Genomic DNA, 18,488 nt, shown 5'->3' on the forward strand with positions numbered 1-18,488 from the left:
GGAATCTGTCAATTGCAAAGTCCCAAAGTTATTTTATTCCAGCTGTAGCAGAATTTTAAGTCTGCCAATCTGCATGCCCTATCAACCCTGTAGGCTGCTAGAATTTAAGAATAGAAGAAATTATTTATTTTTCAGCGTCCTTTTACTGTATGGTCTAATGGTAAATTAAACACAGTATAAAAGTTTTAAGTCCAAATACAGCTACCTGGAGCCATGCTGGACTTTCCATATCGGTGGTCTCAGTGTTTATTACTTTGATTATATGAAGTGTTGTGTGATATTCTCCAGAAAGTATCAACAGTAAACTATGTGACTACCATGTGGTCCAGGTTGGCGTATCGAAAGTTCTGGAAAGAATAGATAGCTACTCTCTGAGGCACAGACAGGCACAGCAGAAAGACTGTTGTACACTAAGCTCTTGACCAAAGCCTTCTTCAAAAAAGAAAGGAACACACACACATACACACACCTCACACATACATGACTGATATCTGTGGCCACTCTGACTAAGCTACAACTATTGCGTTGAACAAAAGCAGCAATACAGAATGGGAAGGGAAAGGGAAGGGGGCTGGGTTGGAGAGGAGCAGTGTCTGGCAGAGCGTGCAGGGAGTAGAAGGCGGCAGGACAAGGCTGCCAGGCACATGCGAGGAGGGGCTGAAAAGGGGAGGTGCAGAGAGGTGGAAAGACTGGTGTGTGTGTGTGTGTGTGTGTGTGTGTGTGTGTGTGTGGTGTGTGTGTGTGTGTGTGTGGTGTGTGTGTTTGTGTGTGTGTGTGTGTGTGCAGAGAGCGGCCCATAGTGAGAGCGAGGGGATGTGAATTGGGAAGAGTTTATAGGAAAGAAGGGATGGTAACTGTTGGGTGGACGGTATGGGGACAGTAGGTTAAGACAGGGATAGTTTCAGGAGTGGAGAATGTGTTGTAAGGGTTAACACCAATCTGCACAGTCCGGAAAAGTTGGTGGTGGAGGTGAGGGTAAATCTGTTTCCTGTGCCATATCCTCATACACACCCCAATCCTCCCAACACTCCCAAGAACCAGCTACAGAGGAACGCCCACTTTGTCACTCAGTACCACCCTGGACTGAAACAACTGGCCGACATCCTTTGTCAGGGCTTTGATTATTTACCATGCTGCCCTAAAATGAGGGACATCCTACCTAAGTTCCTTCCCACCCCTCCTAAAGTGGTGTTTCATTGCCCATCCATCCTCCACAACACTTACGTCTACATACATTCTCTGCAATCCACCACATGGTGCAAGTTACCATGTGGTGCACGATACTGTTAGTAATTTCCTTTGCCCTGTTCCAATCACAAATATAGTGAGGGAAAAACAACTATTACATGCCAATGTATGAGCCCTAATTTCTGTTATTTTCGTGGTCCTTACGCAAAATGTAGTCTTGGAACTGTTGGTACACCTCCTGTCACTTGGTCCTGGTCTTTGAATGTATTAATCACCTACTTCACAAGAGTACTTTCTAAAACCGCACTGTAAAGGAGAGATTTATTCTGTCTGACATTTTCCCACTACGCCTAGAGCAGCGTTTTCTTGTTCTCTGAATCTTCACAATATTCTTGTCAGACCCCATGATCCTTCTGCATCCATTTCCCTACCCTATGGCTCTTACCTCTGTGACCATCCCCGCTGTAAGGTTTGCCGTATGCACCTTCCTGTCACCACCTATACCAGTCTTGTAACTGGCGAAACATATGCACATCACAGGAAGAGCCACCTCAGAAATGACATGTTAAATACCAGCTGTTATGTAAACACGTTTGGCCGTTCATATCACCATGACTAACACCAAGTTATAAGTTAAAATTAATATGCATAGGAAGAGGGTGTGTACAGGCAATGTGGAATATCCCGTTGCAAAACATGCTGCTCTACATGATAGTTGTGACCTTGGTGCCTGTGTCACCACACGTGCCATCTGGATTCTTCACCAAGACACCAGTTCCTTGGAACTCCGCGAGTGGAAACTGGCATCACCATATGCCCTTTCTTGCCACCCACTTGACCTAAATTTATGTTAATTTCTTTGGAATTGGCATTTCTTAACAGTAAGTATTCCTTTCTTCCCACCTTTTTAGTTCTCTTTATCTTTCATTTTCTGACGTGTCTTATTTTTTCCTGCCTCCCCCACCTCTACCACATACAGTTCACTTGGCTTTCCACTCTTATTAACTCGTGCACTATATTTTGGCAGTAATCTGTGTTGGACATTAGCCTGTCTTACTCGGAATCAGTATATTAGAACAAACTGTTGTGGCACTAGCCACTAATCCCTGTTTTCAAGCATATTGTGTGTACATTGCTCAGAAGTGTTCCTTTGTTAGGAATGTCTTAGAAAATGTAGAGTAATACTTCACAACACTTTTTTGTTTACCTACTTTGTGCCAGGAAGTAAACTGTAGTTTAAAGTGGAATACTTCTGTAGGATACATCAGTGTTAGACTTAAAACCATGTATGTCTTAAATTTTTTGTTTAATATCAAGTAAATGCAGAGCAGCATAATATTTAGTAAAATAAGCAGTGTGTCACTGACAAGTCACCAATATCTTGACCTCACAACTGTAAATTTGTCTAGAGACAACAAAAAAATCAAATCAAATAATTGAAATGTGAATTCATGCCTCATTAATACCTTACCTTGTTGTAGGGTTGACGAAAAACCTTGCAATAATCACATAATATCATATTCTGGTTTTGAGAAAGAAGAGAGAAGAATGGTCCATTTCATGATTGTTGAAATTGGTGCTAAACCTACTGCCTATTTCTCAAGAGAAAATCACATTCTAGTCTGTAGAAGGTAAGTTGGTTTTTCCTTCATTATCTACCATTCAGAAAGCTAAATTGATCAAGCAAGAAATTAGTATTAATCAGCAGAAAAAAGCTGTTTTTTCTTAAGGGAAATGAGTACCATCTTTAATTTTCCAACAATTGTCAACATTTCTTGGTGTTCTCACCAGCATTGATAAAAGTGCACTTTGGTAGAAAACTGAGACAACTTTTGTCCAAAAATGTCATAAAAACTACTTTCCCATAAAAAAGTACTTTCCTATAAAAATCTGCAGTGGTAAGATGCACTCATATTATTGGAATAACAATAAAACTGCCAGCAAAAATTACTCCTGTAGTAAGCTTTCACGGACTTAAAAAAAAAAAAGGAGGGGGCGATTCTAATCTTGCTACAATTATGAAGTCATTGTAAGACTGAAATAAGTTCATTAGCTGTAAAGTTGGTATGAGCTGAGCATTGCATGCTGTTAACAAAATTCTGAATTCTCAGGGATACATTTGAAAACTTAAATCTTCAGCTCAGTCATTTTCCTCTTCTATTAGCTTTCAGAATTGAGTTTTGCCAGGACATCCACCAGAAGCACATTATGCTCACACCAGAAGCCTGTCCCTGTCTTTTTTAACACAGGTGGTTTCTTCTTTAAGCTTTTTAGTGGATATTCAAATGGTGTTGTTTGGTAGTCTCCCTTCGGAACTCCTGCACATTACAGTGACACATCATCACATCTTTTTGACAGTGCTGTCCAGGAAACTATCATCTCCTCCATCTTATTATCCCAGTGAGTCCTGACAGGCTTTGATTTGATAGTGTTAATGGCATTGACTGGTGCACTTGTTAGTGATGATTATTTCAGCACCAGGCCAGGCACACCTTCTTAGTAATGAGACTTTTCTCTGGCTGCTGGTGGGCATGTGGCAGCAGCTGTGAGGCTCCACTGTGGCCGTTGGTGGCCTCATGGCAGTCATTGTGTTAATGTCTTTGACTTTGTGTCACTGACCTTCTGCATTTGTGGTCAGCTAGGGCTATTAATATAGTCTCCAGTTTGGTAAGACAGTGGTTTCTATTTTGCAACCAATTGGATGTTACTTTCCAAATATCCCTCATAGTAACACTTGCAAAAGAACACTGCTACTCAAGATTTTAGGACACCTTCATCTTCAGGGGCATAAGGATGAGAAAAGTGGAAAGAACGAGCTAATTCTGAGACCAGGTATTGATTGGCATGGATTCGGAATGGCCCCCATTCTTTCAATCATGGCCCATGCTCTCATCTGCTTTTTCTTGCCTAAGTTCTCTCTAATCCAGTTATTCTTGCTTGATTTAAGAATTATGTAGTCTGTTAAGCACCCTGCTTCTCCATTCCTGTCCCTTCTCCGTGAACTCCAATCCAACATTTTTATCTGTCCGATATTTGCCTTTATGTTCTTTGAAGAAGGAAATCAAGATTCTAAAACCTTGTAACTCGCAAATTTTTTGTAAACTGTTCATATTAATTTCCATCGTTGATAATGTCTGTTTTCTCTGCCTTTTTTTGCTTTGCTTCTACTCTAAATACTTTAGCTTTTGTTTTAAGCTTTTTTACATGGTGCTGCTTAGTTACAAAAATGCGCCATTTCATGGATTATTTATAGAGATATTTACATTGATGATAATGGGTTATTTACATATCAGTAATACTGTTATTTGTTTTAGACCAGATGGGCAGAAGTACAAGAAAGCCCGAGAATGGGGCAAACCAGTAGTGAATGTGCAGTGGCTTACAGATATTCTTTTCGGACAATATTCATGCATTCAGCAACCAGATAATCCAAAATATCAGCAGTTTAACCTTGTAAATCCTTTTCGAGTTGAATATGCTTTAATACCAAATCTGATGGGTGAGTCATAGCAGTTAAAAGCGGTAAAAGTATTTCTTCTAGATTTAATTCCCCATTCATTACTACATTGACATAAAAGTTTTTTACTTAGAAGTAATTCATGTTGTTCAGTGTCTGACATTGGAATAGTTTATACAATGCTGTATATCGTAAATTCAGTAAATACACTCCTGGAAATGGAAAAAAGAACACATTGACACCGGTGTGTCAGACCCACCATACTTGCTCCGGACACTGCGAGAGGGCTGTACAACCAATGATCACACGCACGGCACAGCGGACACACCAGGAACCGCGGTGTTGGCCGTCGAATGGCGCTAGCTGCGCAGCATTTGTGCACCGCCGCCGTCAGTGTCAGCCAGTTTGCCGTGGCATACGGAGCTCCATCGCAGTCTTTAACACTGGTAGCATGCCGCGACAGCGTGGACGTGAACCGTATGTGCAGTTGACGGACTTTGAGCGAGGGCGTATAGTGGGCATGCGGGAGGCCGGGTGGACGTACCGCCGAATTGCTCAACACGTGGGGCGTGAGGTCTCCACAGTACATCGATGTTGTCGCCAGTGGTCGGTGGAAGGTGCACGTGCCCGTCGACCTGGGACCGGACTGCAGCGACGCACGGATGCACGCCAAGACCGTAGGATCCTACGCAGTGCCGTAGGGGACTGCACCGCCACTTCCCAGCAAATTAGGGACACTGTTGCTCCTGGGGTATCGGCGAGGACCATTCGCAACCGTCTCCATGAAGCTGGGCTACGGTCCCGCACACCGTTAGGCCGTCTTCCGCTCACGCCCCAACATCGTGCAGCCCGCCTCCAGTGGTGTCGCGACAGGCGTGAATGGAGGGACGAATGGAGACGTGTTGTCTTCAGCGATGAGAGTCGCTTCTGCCTTGGTGCCAATGATGGTCGTATGCGTGTTTGGCGCCGTGCAGGTGAGCGCCACAATCAGGACTGCATACGACCGAGGCACACAGGGCCAACACCCGGCATCATGGTGTGGGGAGCGATCTCCTACACTGGCCGTACACCACTGGTGATCGTCGAGGGGACACTGAATAGTGCACGGTACATCCAAACCGTCATCGAACCCATTGTTCTACCATTCCTAGACCGGCAAGGGAACTTGCTGTTCCAACAGGACAATGCACGTCCGCATGTATCCCGTGCCACCCAACGTGCTCTAGAAGGTGTAAGTCAACTACCCTGGCCAGCAAGATCTCTGGATCTGTCCCCCATTGAGCATGTTTGGGACTGGATGAAGCGTCGTCTCACGCGGTCTGCACGTCCAGCACGAACGCTGGTCCAACTGAGGCGCCAGGTGGAAATGGCATGGCAAGCCGTTCCACAGGACTACATCCAGCATCTCTACGATCGCCTCCATGGGAGAATAGCAGCCTGCATTGCTGCGAAAGGTGGATATACACTGTACTAGTGCCGACATTGTGCATGCTCTGTTGCCTGTGTCTATGTGCCTGTGGTTCTGTCAGTGTGATCATGTGATGTATCTGACCCCAGGAATGTGTCAATAAAGTTTCCCCTTCCTGGGACAATGAATTCACGGTGTTCTTATTTCAATTTCCAGGAGTGTATGTATTCTTGGCATTTCATAAACATTCAGATTTGTTCAGTGGTTCATATACAGGATATTTCAGATAAAAATGTGTGTGTTTTTTACTATATTCTGACATTAATTTTTAACGCTAGCTATGGACACAGTAACTACAGCTTTGAATTCATAATAAGTTTTTATAAATTAATAATTTGAATGAAATTACTTTTTGAATTAATTTTTTACAATGTTATGCAAAGAATCTAGGAGTATAGGTTTATGTTATGTGTGTATATATGTTATTTTTTGCAATACTATACATATTTGAATTTATCTAAAATTTAGCTGCATGGAAAATGCCAATCAATATAACACAGGAATCATATGACAAATTGCAAAAAAGTCCACCTAGTCAGCGGAGACATAAACGAGCTCGGCTGGACTGTGAAAATTCTGTGATTCCTCCCGTTGAGGAGGAGCCACTGGGTGAGGTAGCAGTTACAAATCCTGATCCACCACCTCCTGACAAGAGGCCACGCTTCATTCTCTCAGGGTTATCTAATGAAAATGAGGTTACGAAGGTTAGTCCACTTTGTTTATCTGCATGTGAAAATGTGCTTTAATTAGCCTTAATAAAATTATCTGTATGTATTTTCTCTTGATTTGAAAGGTCGCCCCCTCTTCTTTCATTGTTTTCAGGAAGGAAGTTAGTCAACCAAATTATGTTTCTATTGTTAAACCTGTATAAACTTCTACAGTTTCTCATTTGAGATTTTCTTCAGACTACATATATGTATTTTTGCCTTCCGAGCAACTGAGTGACTGAAAAACACCACCTGTTAATGTATTTCGATCATGCTGAAAGTCTTTCCCCAATATGTTAATAGAGTTCTTTTTGGTTCTCTTTTTACATTATGTACTTTGTCAGTTCTATCTTTAGTGTTGGCAAATATGGATTGGATGGCTGTGAATGCCCACCAGAGGTCAAAATCAGTATTCTGCAGATTTTGTAATTATCAAACTGGGTCAGAAGAAAAATGATGTTGAGAAACACGTTAAATCAGAGAAGCACTCAGGTCACTGGCGGGAAAGTGCTGCTGCTTCTCAACAGAAACAATCATTTATTGAAAGCTAAAATAGAGCCAGTCAAAATTCCAGCCAGAAAGCTCCCCAATTACCATCTTTTTATAGCAGGCAATTTCAGGCATACAGTTTGACAATCTTCTAAATTCGTATGTGTTCTAGAGAGGGTAGGTTGGGGAAGGTTAAAACGAAGAGCAAGTCACTCAGAGCCCACCTTTAGCCTGTAGTACAGATAAGGGTATACAAAGGTATTCTTTCCAAACCTAGATGTTTTTTGAAGCCCGCTTTATATGTCCATGTTTGCTTAGCAGCGAAGTAATTTGAGATCACTGCCTTCTCACGTTTTATTTGACCCACACATTCCAGTACTGTTGCACCATTGTTATATGGGTGATGCAACATTACTGAAACCTGATTGGGTCAAAAGAGAAAAAGAAGAATGTCATTACTGTAAAGAGTGACCTCAAAATACTTTTATTACATCCTTATTTATGTTGTTGTTTGTGAGAATTAAGTATTATGTCATAATATTTGATTTCATGTATCGAGATGTAGCTGCAGTTTTATATGTGTAGTTGAAGCTGTGCTGCACTTCTTTGAGAGACATTTGATTATTGCCAAAATTGTATAGTTGTTTGTGATACTGTTTGTAATTTTACAGAAATTGCTACAACTAGGATGTGAGAAAGCAACCTCTTGTAAGGATGCAACACATTTGATCATGCCAAATTTAGTGCGAACATTGAAGCTTATGTGCTGTTTGTCTAGTTGTCAGTATATTGTTTCGGTGGTGTGGGTTCACGACAGTCATGCTCAAAATAAAATTTTGGGTGAGTGCTTGTTTGTAGCTTTTACTGAAATTTACGTATGTTGTATTACAGAATTATTGAAAACCTTACAAATGTTTTCTTTTTCTAGATGAAAAACCATACATTTTAGATGATCCAGCTTTTGAGAAGAAATTTGATTGTAACATTCCTAAACTTCTTGAAAAACCCAACCGACAAGAACTGTTCAAGGTAAATGGAATGCATATTTTTAAGTGAGGAAAGAAAGATATGGATTTATTGGATAAGATTTAAGATCTGTGGCTTTCAGTGACACTTCTGTGGCAGTGCACTTTCTGTTCTGGTGAATATTACTGTAATTGCATGATCATTATTCATGTAGTTCCTGTGCATGACTGACTGGATATGTCTGGTCTTGAAGTAGTGCACATTCTGCTTTCTTCTTATGGAACCATTTTTCAGCAATACTTTCCCATACTTCAGTCCTTTGTGGAACTGTGGGCTGTATAGTGATGTAAGGTTGGATGCACACATTGCCATTGAGAAGTGCTTCTCTGCAGTGCACTGAGATGTATGACATGTTGTCACTAAGAAGAGGCGTAGCTGTTGTCATTCTGTGCAGCTGTCATGCTACCACTACTGCTAAGTCAACTGCTGCCCCTCAAAGTTTCTGTTGCATCATAGAGTCTGATGAGGTGCATGCCTTTCTTTTACTTCTCGTACTGTATAAGGAAATCAAAAATTGAAGTTTAAAAGTAAATTCTGGATGTATCAATTTCTAGAAGGAAAAATAGTTAAACGCCAATTTCATATATTGAATGATTCCTTAAGTAGGTCAATGGGAAGTTTTTTCTGTGTTTCTGAATGTCACAGAGATCCTTTGACATTTTTTAGATGTATTTTCAGCATTCTTGCTAACAAGTGGAGAAATTTTCATTAACCTTTAAACACATGTCCTGAATTTGCTGACGATAATACAAAAACAAACTGTGTGTTGCACAGTTTTGTACTTGATCGAAATAAAAGATTTGAAGACAATTGACTCCTTGCAGTTTACATGAATGACAGTCACCATGTGATGATATGTACATTTATTGAATGTTGCTTGAATTTACGATGTTCAAAGTGCTTAAATGTATTTGTTTGTCTGTATAAAGCTTTTTGTGGATTAAGAACATCTGAAGATGGCAATTATTTTCTGAAATTGGTAATATGAATATTTTCTTTGTATATAAGCAATTGTTTGTGTAGTAAGTTATTATGGCCTACCTCCTTTTTTGTATACCTTGGGTGTGTGATTGACTGCTATAGTGGGTTGTGGAACTAGTGTCTGTTGTCTGAATGTCAGAATACCATCACCTATGGTATGGGTTGCAGTCAAGGGGTGAGTGGATTCCTGGTGGATGTCCACGGAGACATCAAAGAAACAGTGTTATAGAACCATTCCTTTATTACTCAGAGTACACGAATCAAATCATTGTCAGATGCCAGCTCCCACGGGACGTAAACAGCTAGTGCCCTGTCGAAGAAGGCAGAGCTGTCAGCACGCATTGGCATGCTGACTCAAATGGTACAAGGCCACTGACCCATTAGGACAGGAATCTGTGTCAACCCAGTTTGAAGCTTTTAGCAACCCAGACTAGGACAGCCAAGGCGTGTGTGATCGTGCTAGAGACCCTGCACAGCAGAAGTGGCAGCAGAGTCCGCCCAGAGCAGTGGTGTGCAATAAGAAGTTTTCCCACCCAGGTGATGGATGAGTGGCTGCTCATTTCCACAGGGGAACCTGAGACCTCCAGGCTACGACAGCAGCAACTAAGGTAGGTCCTTTAAAATAGGTCCTATGCATGGCCCACCAGTGAGCGTTAAAAGCACAATATCAAGCTTGGCACCAGCAGCAGTGTCACAGCTAGCAGTGGTGGAGTCAGGACAGGTAGTCGGCAGACTGCAATACTGTGATTAAAAATTGTGGTTATTGTAAACTCGCTTGAAGCATACTTTTTTTGTTACCGCATTGGTTCTGGTCACATAAGGCACAATAAATTCATAGCTCAGTTGTGAAGCAACCAGGCCATCAAAGCTGCAGTGGCTCTCTTTCTGCTGAATCAATGCTTTTGCTTGGTGGCAGCATAAACATGGCCCATTTTCTCAGCCGAAGAAAATATCATAGTTTTTCCCAGCTATGCCAAGTACATCAGTTTGCAGTGCAACACACTTCCCTCATTTAGAACCAATCACATTACAGCTCATCAGAGTAGAAAACATATCCACTGTGGACAGATCAGACATCATTGTATATTATAGTTCAGTGTGCTGCTTGTGTATTGTTGTACAAAGTGCTTCCACATGTACAATGTGGACACTTAAATGTGGCAGTTTCAGAAGGGGGTGGGGGGGGGGGGGGGGGCTTTGAACTGGGGCTGTGCAAGATACCCCTGAAGGTCAGACCAGAACTCAAATGTTCATGATCCTTCTAGCCTCGGCAAACAGTTGCACAGTAGCCATTACAGAATGCTCTTTGTGTTCCAGTAAGCTTTGTGTTGTATGTTTCTCGTTTTTTTTAAATGAATTGAGAGACTAATCCTGGCCCATGACAGCATAAGAGTACAACCTTCACAACACCAGAATGGATCAGCAATTATGGTTGTTATGCCAGTTCCACTTTTTCAGGAACACAAAATATGGACAGCCAGCCCAGTGATGTGGGCCTCATTTGTACTCTCAACTCCTCAACCATCAGGAGGTCTACTTTATCTTTTTTGTTTGCATTGTCAGCTGACTGTCCCATTGTAGTGTTGGAACATTATTTGTATAGAAACATAAACAGCTTACAAATATGAGCCTCATTGGCATTACCCATTCGAGACCGCAAATCACCTGCAATGTTTTAACTCAAAAGTGTTGACAATATTACAGTTTCAGAACTATTAGTTCCTTCCTCGTGGAGAAGGGAGGGATAAGTTAGGGATAGTTGAAGAGGAAGGGCAGCTCACTCATATCTCAGGATATGAGAGACCCATCTGTAATGAGGAGGGGGTTAGACGATGATGATGATGATGATAAAATATTTAAAAATCCACAATGGAACAGGAAAAGGCATAGTGCCAGGGCTTAAAAAGAAGCAAGAAGTTTTTTAAAAAATGGGAGGGGGCGGGGGGGGGGGGGGGGGGAGTATAATAAGTAGAATATAAGAGAGAAGTAGGACAAATAAAGTCGCTGTAAGGCATCATTCTCTAGCCGTGTGATAATGCTCTTAAAAGTTTGTAAAGACCGCTTGACTTTTGAAATGTTGGCTCCTGTCTCTGAAATGCAAGCCAGTAGCTTTGGGCGAAGATGAGTCAATCAGTTTGAGTGTCATTGTGATGTTGGAGACATACTTAGTAGTGTTATAGAGCATGTTGCCAATATGTACAGTGTCCAATTTTGACTGCCCATTATAAGAAGGGAAAAAAGTTTGTTAATATGTAAAAAAGAAAGTAGATGGTTTGAGAAAAGATCTTTAACAATACCAACTATCAGTAATTTGTTTTCAGTTTTAGTGCTGATACAGCTGTAGAAATATCAACAGGAATTCTAGTCTGTAATACAGCTCAGATGTTGTAGAATGTGGGGCTTAGAGACACATGATGCAAAAAAAAAAAAAAAAAAAAAAAAAAAAAAGCCATGTACGAAGTCCCATATATCAACCAGTATTGTTATCACTCTCTTACATTTGTTTGAACTTGATTTAAATACCTGTTTCTTGAAAACAGAGAGCTGAACAGAGCAGGCATTTATACCAGGTAGGGGTAGGGGAGGGTGATCATAGGTCAGTTAGATAACATTCTGAAAGTAAAATCGAAGATTCAGACATTCTGAAAGATAAATCGAAGATTCAGACATTCTGAAAGTAAAATCGAAGATTCAGCAGTGATGTATATGTAATTCTCAGTGATATTACTTGAAAATTTAATTCTTGCACCTTTTCTGTTGGCTCTTTGTGCCTAAGAGCATGTTATCCATTGGCAAACAAAAGTATGACCCTTGAAGGATGTTATGCTAATTGATGTTGGGGATGTAGGATCTTCACTTTGAAGCTCTTGATGGGGGTAAAAACATGTCTCCGAAAACAGTGCACTGTTTGTATATCCTCTGCGCTGCATGGTTGCTCTCTCTATTTCACATTTTATTGTGAGCATTAATGTCCTAAGTGACAAAGAGAGTTACCATGGTGTTGTTTTTCAAACCTTCCTGAATAGGTATCAAGCAAGGTGACAAATGGGCTCACATTTAACACCTGTTCAGCCATTGTGATTAAATTTTTCCAAGGATTCCCTAATTTCATATGGTTAGTCTTCAGATGGATTCTTTGAGTGGGACGCATCTAATTATCTTGTCATCAGCAAGACATTGAACTCTCACATCTTTCCTTTATTTTCGCTGAGCACAGATCAGTTAATAGTGTGTTATTGTATAGGACCATCACAGTTTTTCCTCTGTTGTGTTTGCTGTCTGTTTTATCTGCCTACATTCCCATTCGTTATTTACATATATAAACATGTACATAATCATATAAAAATGGATGTATGCATTTGTGAAAGTGTATTTTCCACATTTCCTCTTGAACCACTGAACTGATTTCAGCCAGATTTGGTACGCATACTACGTACTGCAAGAGGCAACTATTGGGAGGGCATGAATAGAGTTTGCTTTGATGGGAGGCACTCTCCCATTTCACTCCTTTCCAGTTTTCGGCTGAAGGGTGTAGGTTACCTGTAATCGCCAGTAGGTGCGGTGAAAGAAGATTCAGAATTAGTTATTTATTTCCATAAAAATACAGTTAGCATCTTGACTCATGTTTGGCATCATCTGTCAATGCCCGCTGAGGAATCGCATCACAAGCAGCCTTCAATCCACACACGGCAGCTGATACCGCACACTTCAGTCCAGCTGGCCGCTGCACTGGCAGTTCACTGATTGTGTTGGCCGCAGATCTGGCTGTACCATGAATCCACAGCAGTGAGTGATGGCAGCACATATATTGAACTCTCACATTCTGACTTGGGAAGTGCTCGGTCCTCCCCTGCTCACCAGCCTTCTTCGTCATCCCGTGTACCACAATGTTCGTCATCCCTTGTACCACGGTGACTGTTGTCGTGTAGTTTGACGATATTGGTCTGCTGTACAGGTAGGCTCTGTTTAGTCCACCAGAATGTCAGGAACACTGATGTCCTGATTCTGGTGGGACAGAAAAACCTCAAGGCCCCCCTATCAGTGACAGAGGCAGACTGTGATGTTGAACTGTGCAATTGGTAGACAGTGGTGTTGAACTCTGCAGCTGGTGATTATGGCAAGATAGCCATCTCTCCCAGTAATGGCTGTTGTTGTCCGTAGTGTGCAGGAAATCTACAACAGACTTGTGCCGGACATCATTTTGCTGTGATCAGGGAATGGAGTGCGAGTGTCACGCATGCCATTGATCCGTCTGACTGACTGCCTCACAATCTAAACTGCTGCAATATTTATGGAGCAAAATAGTGACTAATGTTTACCTGACGTCATTCATCATGACCTATTACGAAGGTATCAGCAGTTTCCCTTCTGCTGTGCTTGCTTAACATGTTTACTATAGTAAAGAAATGGTTCATAAGAGCTCTAGGTACCATTTGTTGCATTTGCCTTAGCCTTTCTTACTTAACCTGTGTTGCAGTTTCTCATTGCCTTTTGGTACAACCCATTCCAGACGGATCTTGTGTGTGAGTGTCGACTGTGCGTTTGTTATTTTACTCCTTAGGAAAAGATAAACTGCGCTAGTGACTGTTAGTACTCCAATTATACTAGTGGTTACTACACTAATGGTAATTGTGCTCTGTGTTCACCGACGGTGAAAGTTCTGAACATGTCTTAATATTTGATCAACGGCAGTCAGCTCCTTTTATGCATCAATCAATTTGTCTGTGCCCTGTAATACCGTAGCATCTGCATTCGGGAAGACGATGGTTGAATCCCACGTCCGGCCATCCTGATTTAGGTTTTCTGTGATTCCCTAAATTGCTCCAGGTGAATGCCGGGATAGTTCCTTTGAAAGGGCATGGCCGACTTCCTTCCCCGTCCTTCCCTAATCCGATGAGACCAATGACCTCGCTGTTTGGTCTCCTCCCCCAAACAACCCAACCCCAACCCCAACCATAGCATCTAGCGTGTAATTTAGAAAGGAAATATTCTGTATAGGTAAAATGCTGAAGGGATTTTATGGCCTGTTGGGTGTACACAGGAAAGATGTAGGGGCGTCTTTTCTAGTGCATAATTGTAACCTTTTTATATTCATGTTTTTCTGCTGCTTGGTGAGTAGGTTTTTTATCTATACAATTACATTATATTGTCAAAAATTGATTGTTTTCGTTGTAATATTAGACCATGTGGTCATCGTTCTCTCTTGTGCCCCTCTTGTCAGTCTTTGTTGTCATATGTCTTGTTGAAACTGTGTTTTTTCTAGCTTATGTGCTAGTCACCAAGATTAATCAACACTTTGCGCATACATCTTTTCTAGTGTGTAATTATAACCTTTTTTTATATCCATGTTCTGCCACCGCTTGGTGAGTAGATTTTGTACCTACCCAGTTACATTCTACTATTACCCATGTATGCTTCTTAATTCTAGTATGTGGCACCTCTGCTGGTACTTGAGGAAAGGAATCTATTGCCCCTTGAAAAGGTTTAATTCTATTATTATGGACTAGTGAAGTTCATCCTGGTAATTGTAACTTTCCATTTACAGGCGACTTTTCCTCAACCACTTGGTAAGGACACTAAAACTTCATCAAAAACTTTTTTATCTTATTGTTGAGAGTGTAATACTCATTGACCCATACAATACTGTTGCAAATTCCTCTTACTTAATCCTACATGCTCTTGACAGTATAGTGCTTTTGTGTTTTCCTTTTGCCGGACTTCCTTTAGAGTTTTTGCTAACACCTTAACATGTTCACTTTCTTTTCCCAATGTTGGTTGAATAGCATCAAATGGAGAAGGTATTTTGCGTCCATATACCATCTGGTAAGGCGATAATCCTGTTCCTGTATGAGTTTTTGAATAGTACGCGCAAGTTACATAATATAAATATACATCCCAATCTAGGTGTTGAGAATAGTGTAATGGCTTAGCAACTTAGATATAGTCCTATGAACTCTTTCTGTACGAACATTTGCCTACCGCTGGAATGGGCTTGTACGTAATTTCTTAATGTTCAGTAAGTAACACATATGCTTAATGAGTTCAGACATGAAATCTGTGCCGTGGCCCATAATAATTGTTTGTGGCACCACAAATCTAAGTATCCAGCCATTTATCATAGCATGAGCTCCTTTGCTTGCCTTCTGATCTAGTATTACTATCATTACCAGGTACCTTGAGAAGTGATTGATAATTGTTAACACATACTTGTTACCTGATTGACTCCTGTGAAACAGCCCCAGAATATCTGCGCTCTAGTAGTTTTTGTAATTCTATTTTTTGATGGCATAAATCAGCACATTGTGCGCACAGAATACAGTTCTTGACATACCGTTGAACATCAGCGTGTGTTGTTCTCCACCAGAACTGTTCTGCTACTCTTATTCTCTTACTCTCATGACCCGATAATGCATGATCATTTGCTTTTCGTAGTATTTCTGTCCTCAAAGCTGCTCGAACCCCAACAGGCAGTCCACACTTGGTTGATCTACACAAAACCCCATATTGTACGTCAAACTGTATCTGTTTGTGGTACACCTGACACTCTGTATCATTAGCTCGTGCTCTCTTCAGATCTGTTAGATCAAACGCATATACTTACAATGTTCCAATCTTCCTGCTAAGTGTGTCTGCATTTCTGTGTCTTTAACACCCGTTTTGGGAATCACATCGTATTGAAATTCACACAGTTTCAAAGCCCATCTCGTTAGATGATTTGAAGGATCTTTTAGCCCTAGTAGCCATTGTAAAGCTGCATGATCGTTTAATCAATGTGAACTTATGTCGATATACATAACGTCTAAAATAAGAGATACTATGTAGAATAATTTTGTTCTGCCTTATCAGGCTGACGTGATGCATATGCAACTGGGTGTTCATTACTGTAAATGATTTGCCCTGGAATCGCTCCCAAAGCAGTACCACTTGCATCACATGACAATATGAATTCATTTGTGAAATCTGGTAAAATCAAAATTGGATCTGAATAAATTTTGAAATGCTGTCTGACACTCAGGTGTCCAGCTAAACATAATTTCGTGAATTTTCTATAGTAATTTGTTAATCCAAGGAAAGACTGCAATTGTTTAACTGTATGAGGGAGTGAAAAGTCATGTACTGCTGATGTAAGGTGCGGATCTATCCTTACTACATCTTGGCGTGTTATATGGCCCAGATAGTTTAGTTCTGATTGTGCAAAGTGAGGCTTATCAGTGTTAAGCATAAGTCAAGTCTTTCTCAACCTGCCAAATACCATCTCCAAATGCTGAACATGCTCTTCCAGGCTTTTTGTGAGTATAATTGTATTGTCGAGATACATCATGCATTTGTTTGGTTTTTAAAGCTCTGAGGACTCCATCTAATAAATTATGAAATGTAGCTGGTGCATTTTTCAGCCCAAAAGGCATCCTACAATATTAGTAGTGACCAGAAGTCATGGTAAGTGCTGTTTCAGAACTATCCTTAGGGTGTACCGTAATTTTATGATACCCACTTCTTAAATTTAGGGATGAAAAAAAACTTGCACTGACCCAAATTATCTAATGTGTCACCTAATATTAGGGATCAGATACGCATCTTTTACTGTTTTTTCATTTAAGAAAATGCAGTCGCAACACATCTGATATTTTCTTGTTCCATCTGGTGACTTCTTACCCACAGTCATCATACTCGCTGACCATGGTCTATAAATATGTTTTATAATCGCATTTGATAACTGCTGATTCACCATGCCCTCTACTAAAGGCTGTAAATGCTTAGGTAGCCGATACTGTTTTCTAAATACTGTCAGATGATTGCCTGTTGATATTCTATGTTGTGTGATTGGTGTAGCAGGTAACACTCCTTGTGGATTGAACAAATCCTTATACTGTGTTTAACACTGATTCCATTAATGCCCTATATTTGTCCTAAAGGTGTTTAACTTTTTCTCACAGCACAGATATGTCGACGGTTCCCTCTGTTCTTCCGTGTGCCATAGACTCCTCAGTATCTTCCTCTTCGAGAACCTCTAATGTGGCTATCAGTAATTCCTATGGAAGACTCGCTTCATCTCCCCCAAAATTATCCAGGTTTATTGACAGATACACCTACGTACAAAACAATGTTGCTTATTGCCAATGGTGGTTCTAGCACAATGCCTACCCAGAAAATCTAACCCAAGTATCACAGTGACACATTGTCTCATAGTTGACCAAACTTACATTTGCTCATGAACCTTGTGTTTCCTATTTTAAACCCAAGCCATGTTGTCTTGACTGAATCAACTGCATTACCGCACGAGGTCCAGACTGACAAATCTATATGTGTGCTCCTGTTTCTATCAAAAGTTCATATTGTTTCCCTTTCAAACAAGCCACCAATGAACAATCTGTCTCTGCATTTGCATTGAATGCACTTCTAATTGAGGCATTCCAAGGAAAAATGACATTACATTCATTTTTCTACTCATTTTTCCATTTCGTGAAGTAATTGTATCCACACAAATGAGTCTTTGTTCTCACAAATTATTATTACTCTACGACAGGCGCAACACCCTCTAGAAACATTTGAAGGCTGTGTGGCTCCATCTCATTCCACTGACCACCATAGCATGGTAGACAGCTTCCATGCCGCTTTTACCGGTGTTGTGTCTGCACTGCACTGAGACCTATTTGTCAGAGACAAGATATCTGTGCCATGGAATTTATGTTTTCCAACATCACATGGAAACTAAATAGTGACTGTAACCAAAATATGGGAAGTGATTGTGATAGTATATCCAGTATGGAGTGTGGTTATTATGAGAACCACCTAATTGAAAGGAAACATAAGATGCAGAAAGAGGAGTGGAAAAAAGAGGTTGTGAAGAAGAAAAGAAATTCAGGACAGTATTATATTTCGGCAAAAACCAGTAAGAAAGCCTGTTCTAAGAAATTTGCAGTTGGTATAAAGGTTGACCAAAGGAATGCTATCTAAAAATATGCCCAACAGATCCATGAACAATTTTGGACTTTAGGTGACAATTACACACAAGATACGTTGATGTTAAGTTTAACTGAAAAGAAAGCACTATCTTGAGCATCAAATGCTGCTAGGTCTGCTCGGAATTGTAGCACCACCCATATATACCATCTAAAATGCAACAATAATAACACCGTAGTCTGTAAATCCCAATTCCAAAGTATCATGCAAG

General features: G+C 40.7%; 1 protein-coding gene across 1 annotated transcript in view; it reads left to right on the forward strand.

Moving 5' to 3' along the window:
• LOC124545610 (PAX-interacting protein 1) overlaps positions 1 to 18,488 on the forward strand; it is a 179,897-nt gene that overhangs the window by 143,589 nt on the left and 17,820 nt on the right. Inside the window, exons 18-22 of the mRNA XM_047124558.1 lie at positions 2,670 to 2,819; positions 4,503 to 4,687; positions 6,582 to 6,817; positions 7,981 to 8,149; positions 8,238 to 8,338. Of these exons, the coding sequence (XP_046980514.1) occupies positions 2,670 to 2,819; positions 4,503 to 4,687; positions 6,582 to 6,817; positions 7,981 to 8,149; positions 8,238 to 8,338 (841 nt within the window). The remainder of the gene's footprint in view (positions 1 to 2,669; positions 2,820 to 4,502; positions 4,688 to 6,581; positions 6,818 to 7,980; positions 8,150 to 8,237; positions 8,339 to 18,488) is intronic.

Source organism: Schistocerca americana, chromosome 8 (genome assembly GCF_021461395.2).
Source record: "Schistocerca americana isolate TAMUIC-IGC-003095 chromosome 8, iqSchAmer2.1, whole genome shotgun sequence".
Lineage (NCBI taxonomy): Eukaryota > Metazoa > Arthropoda > Insecta > Orthoptera > Acrididae > Schistocerca > Schistocerca americana.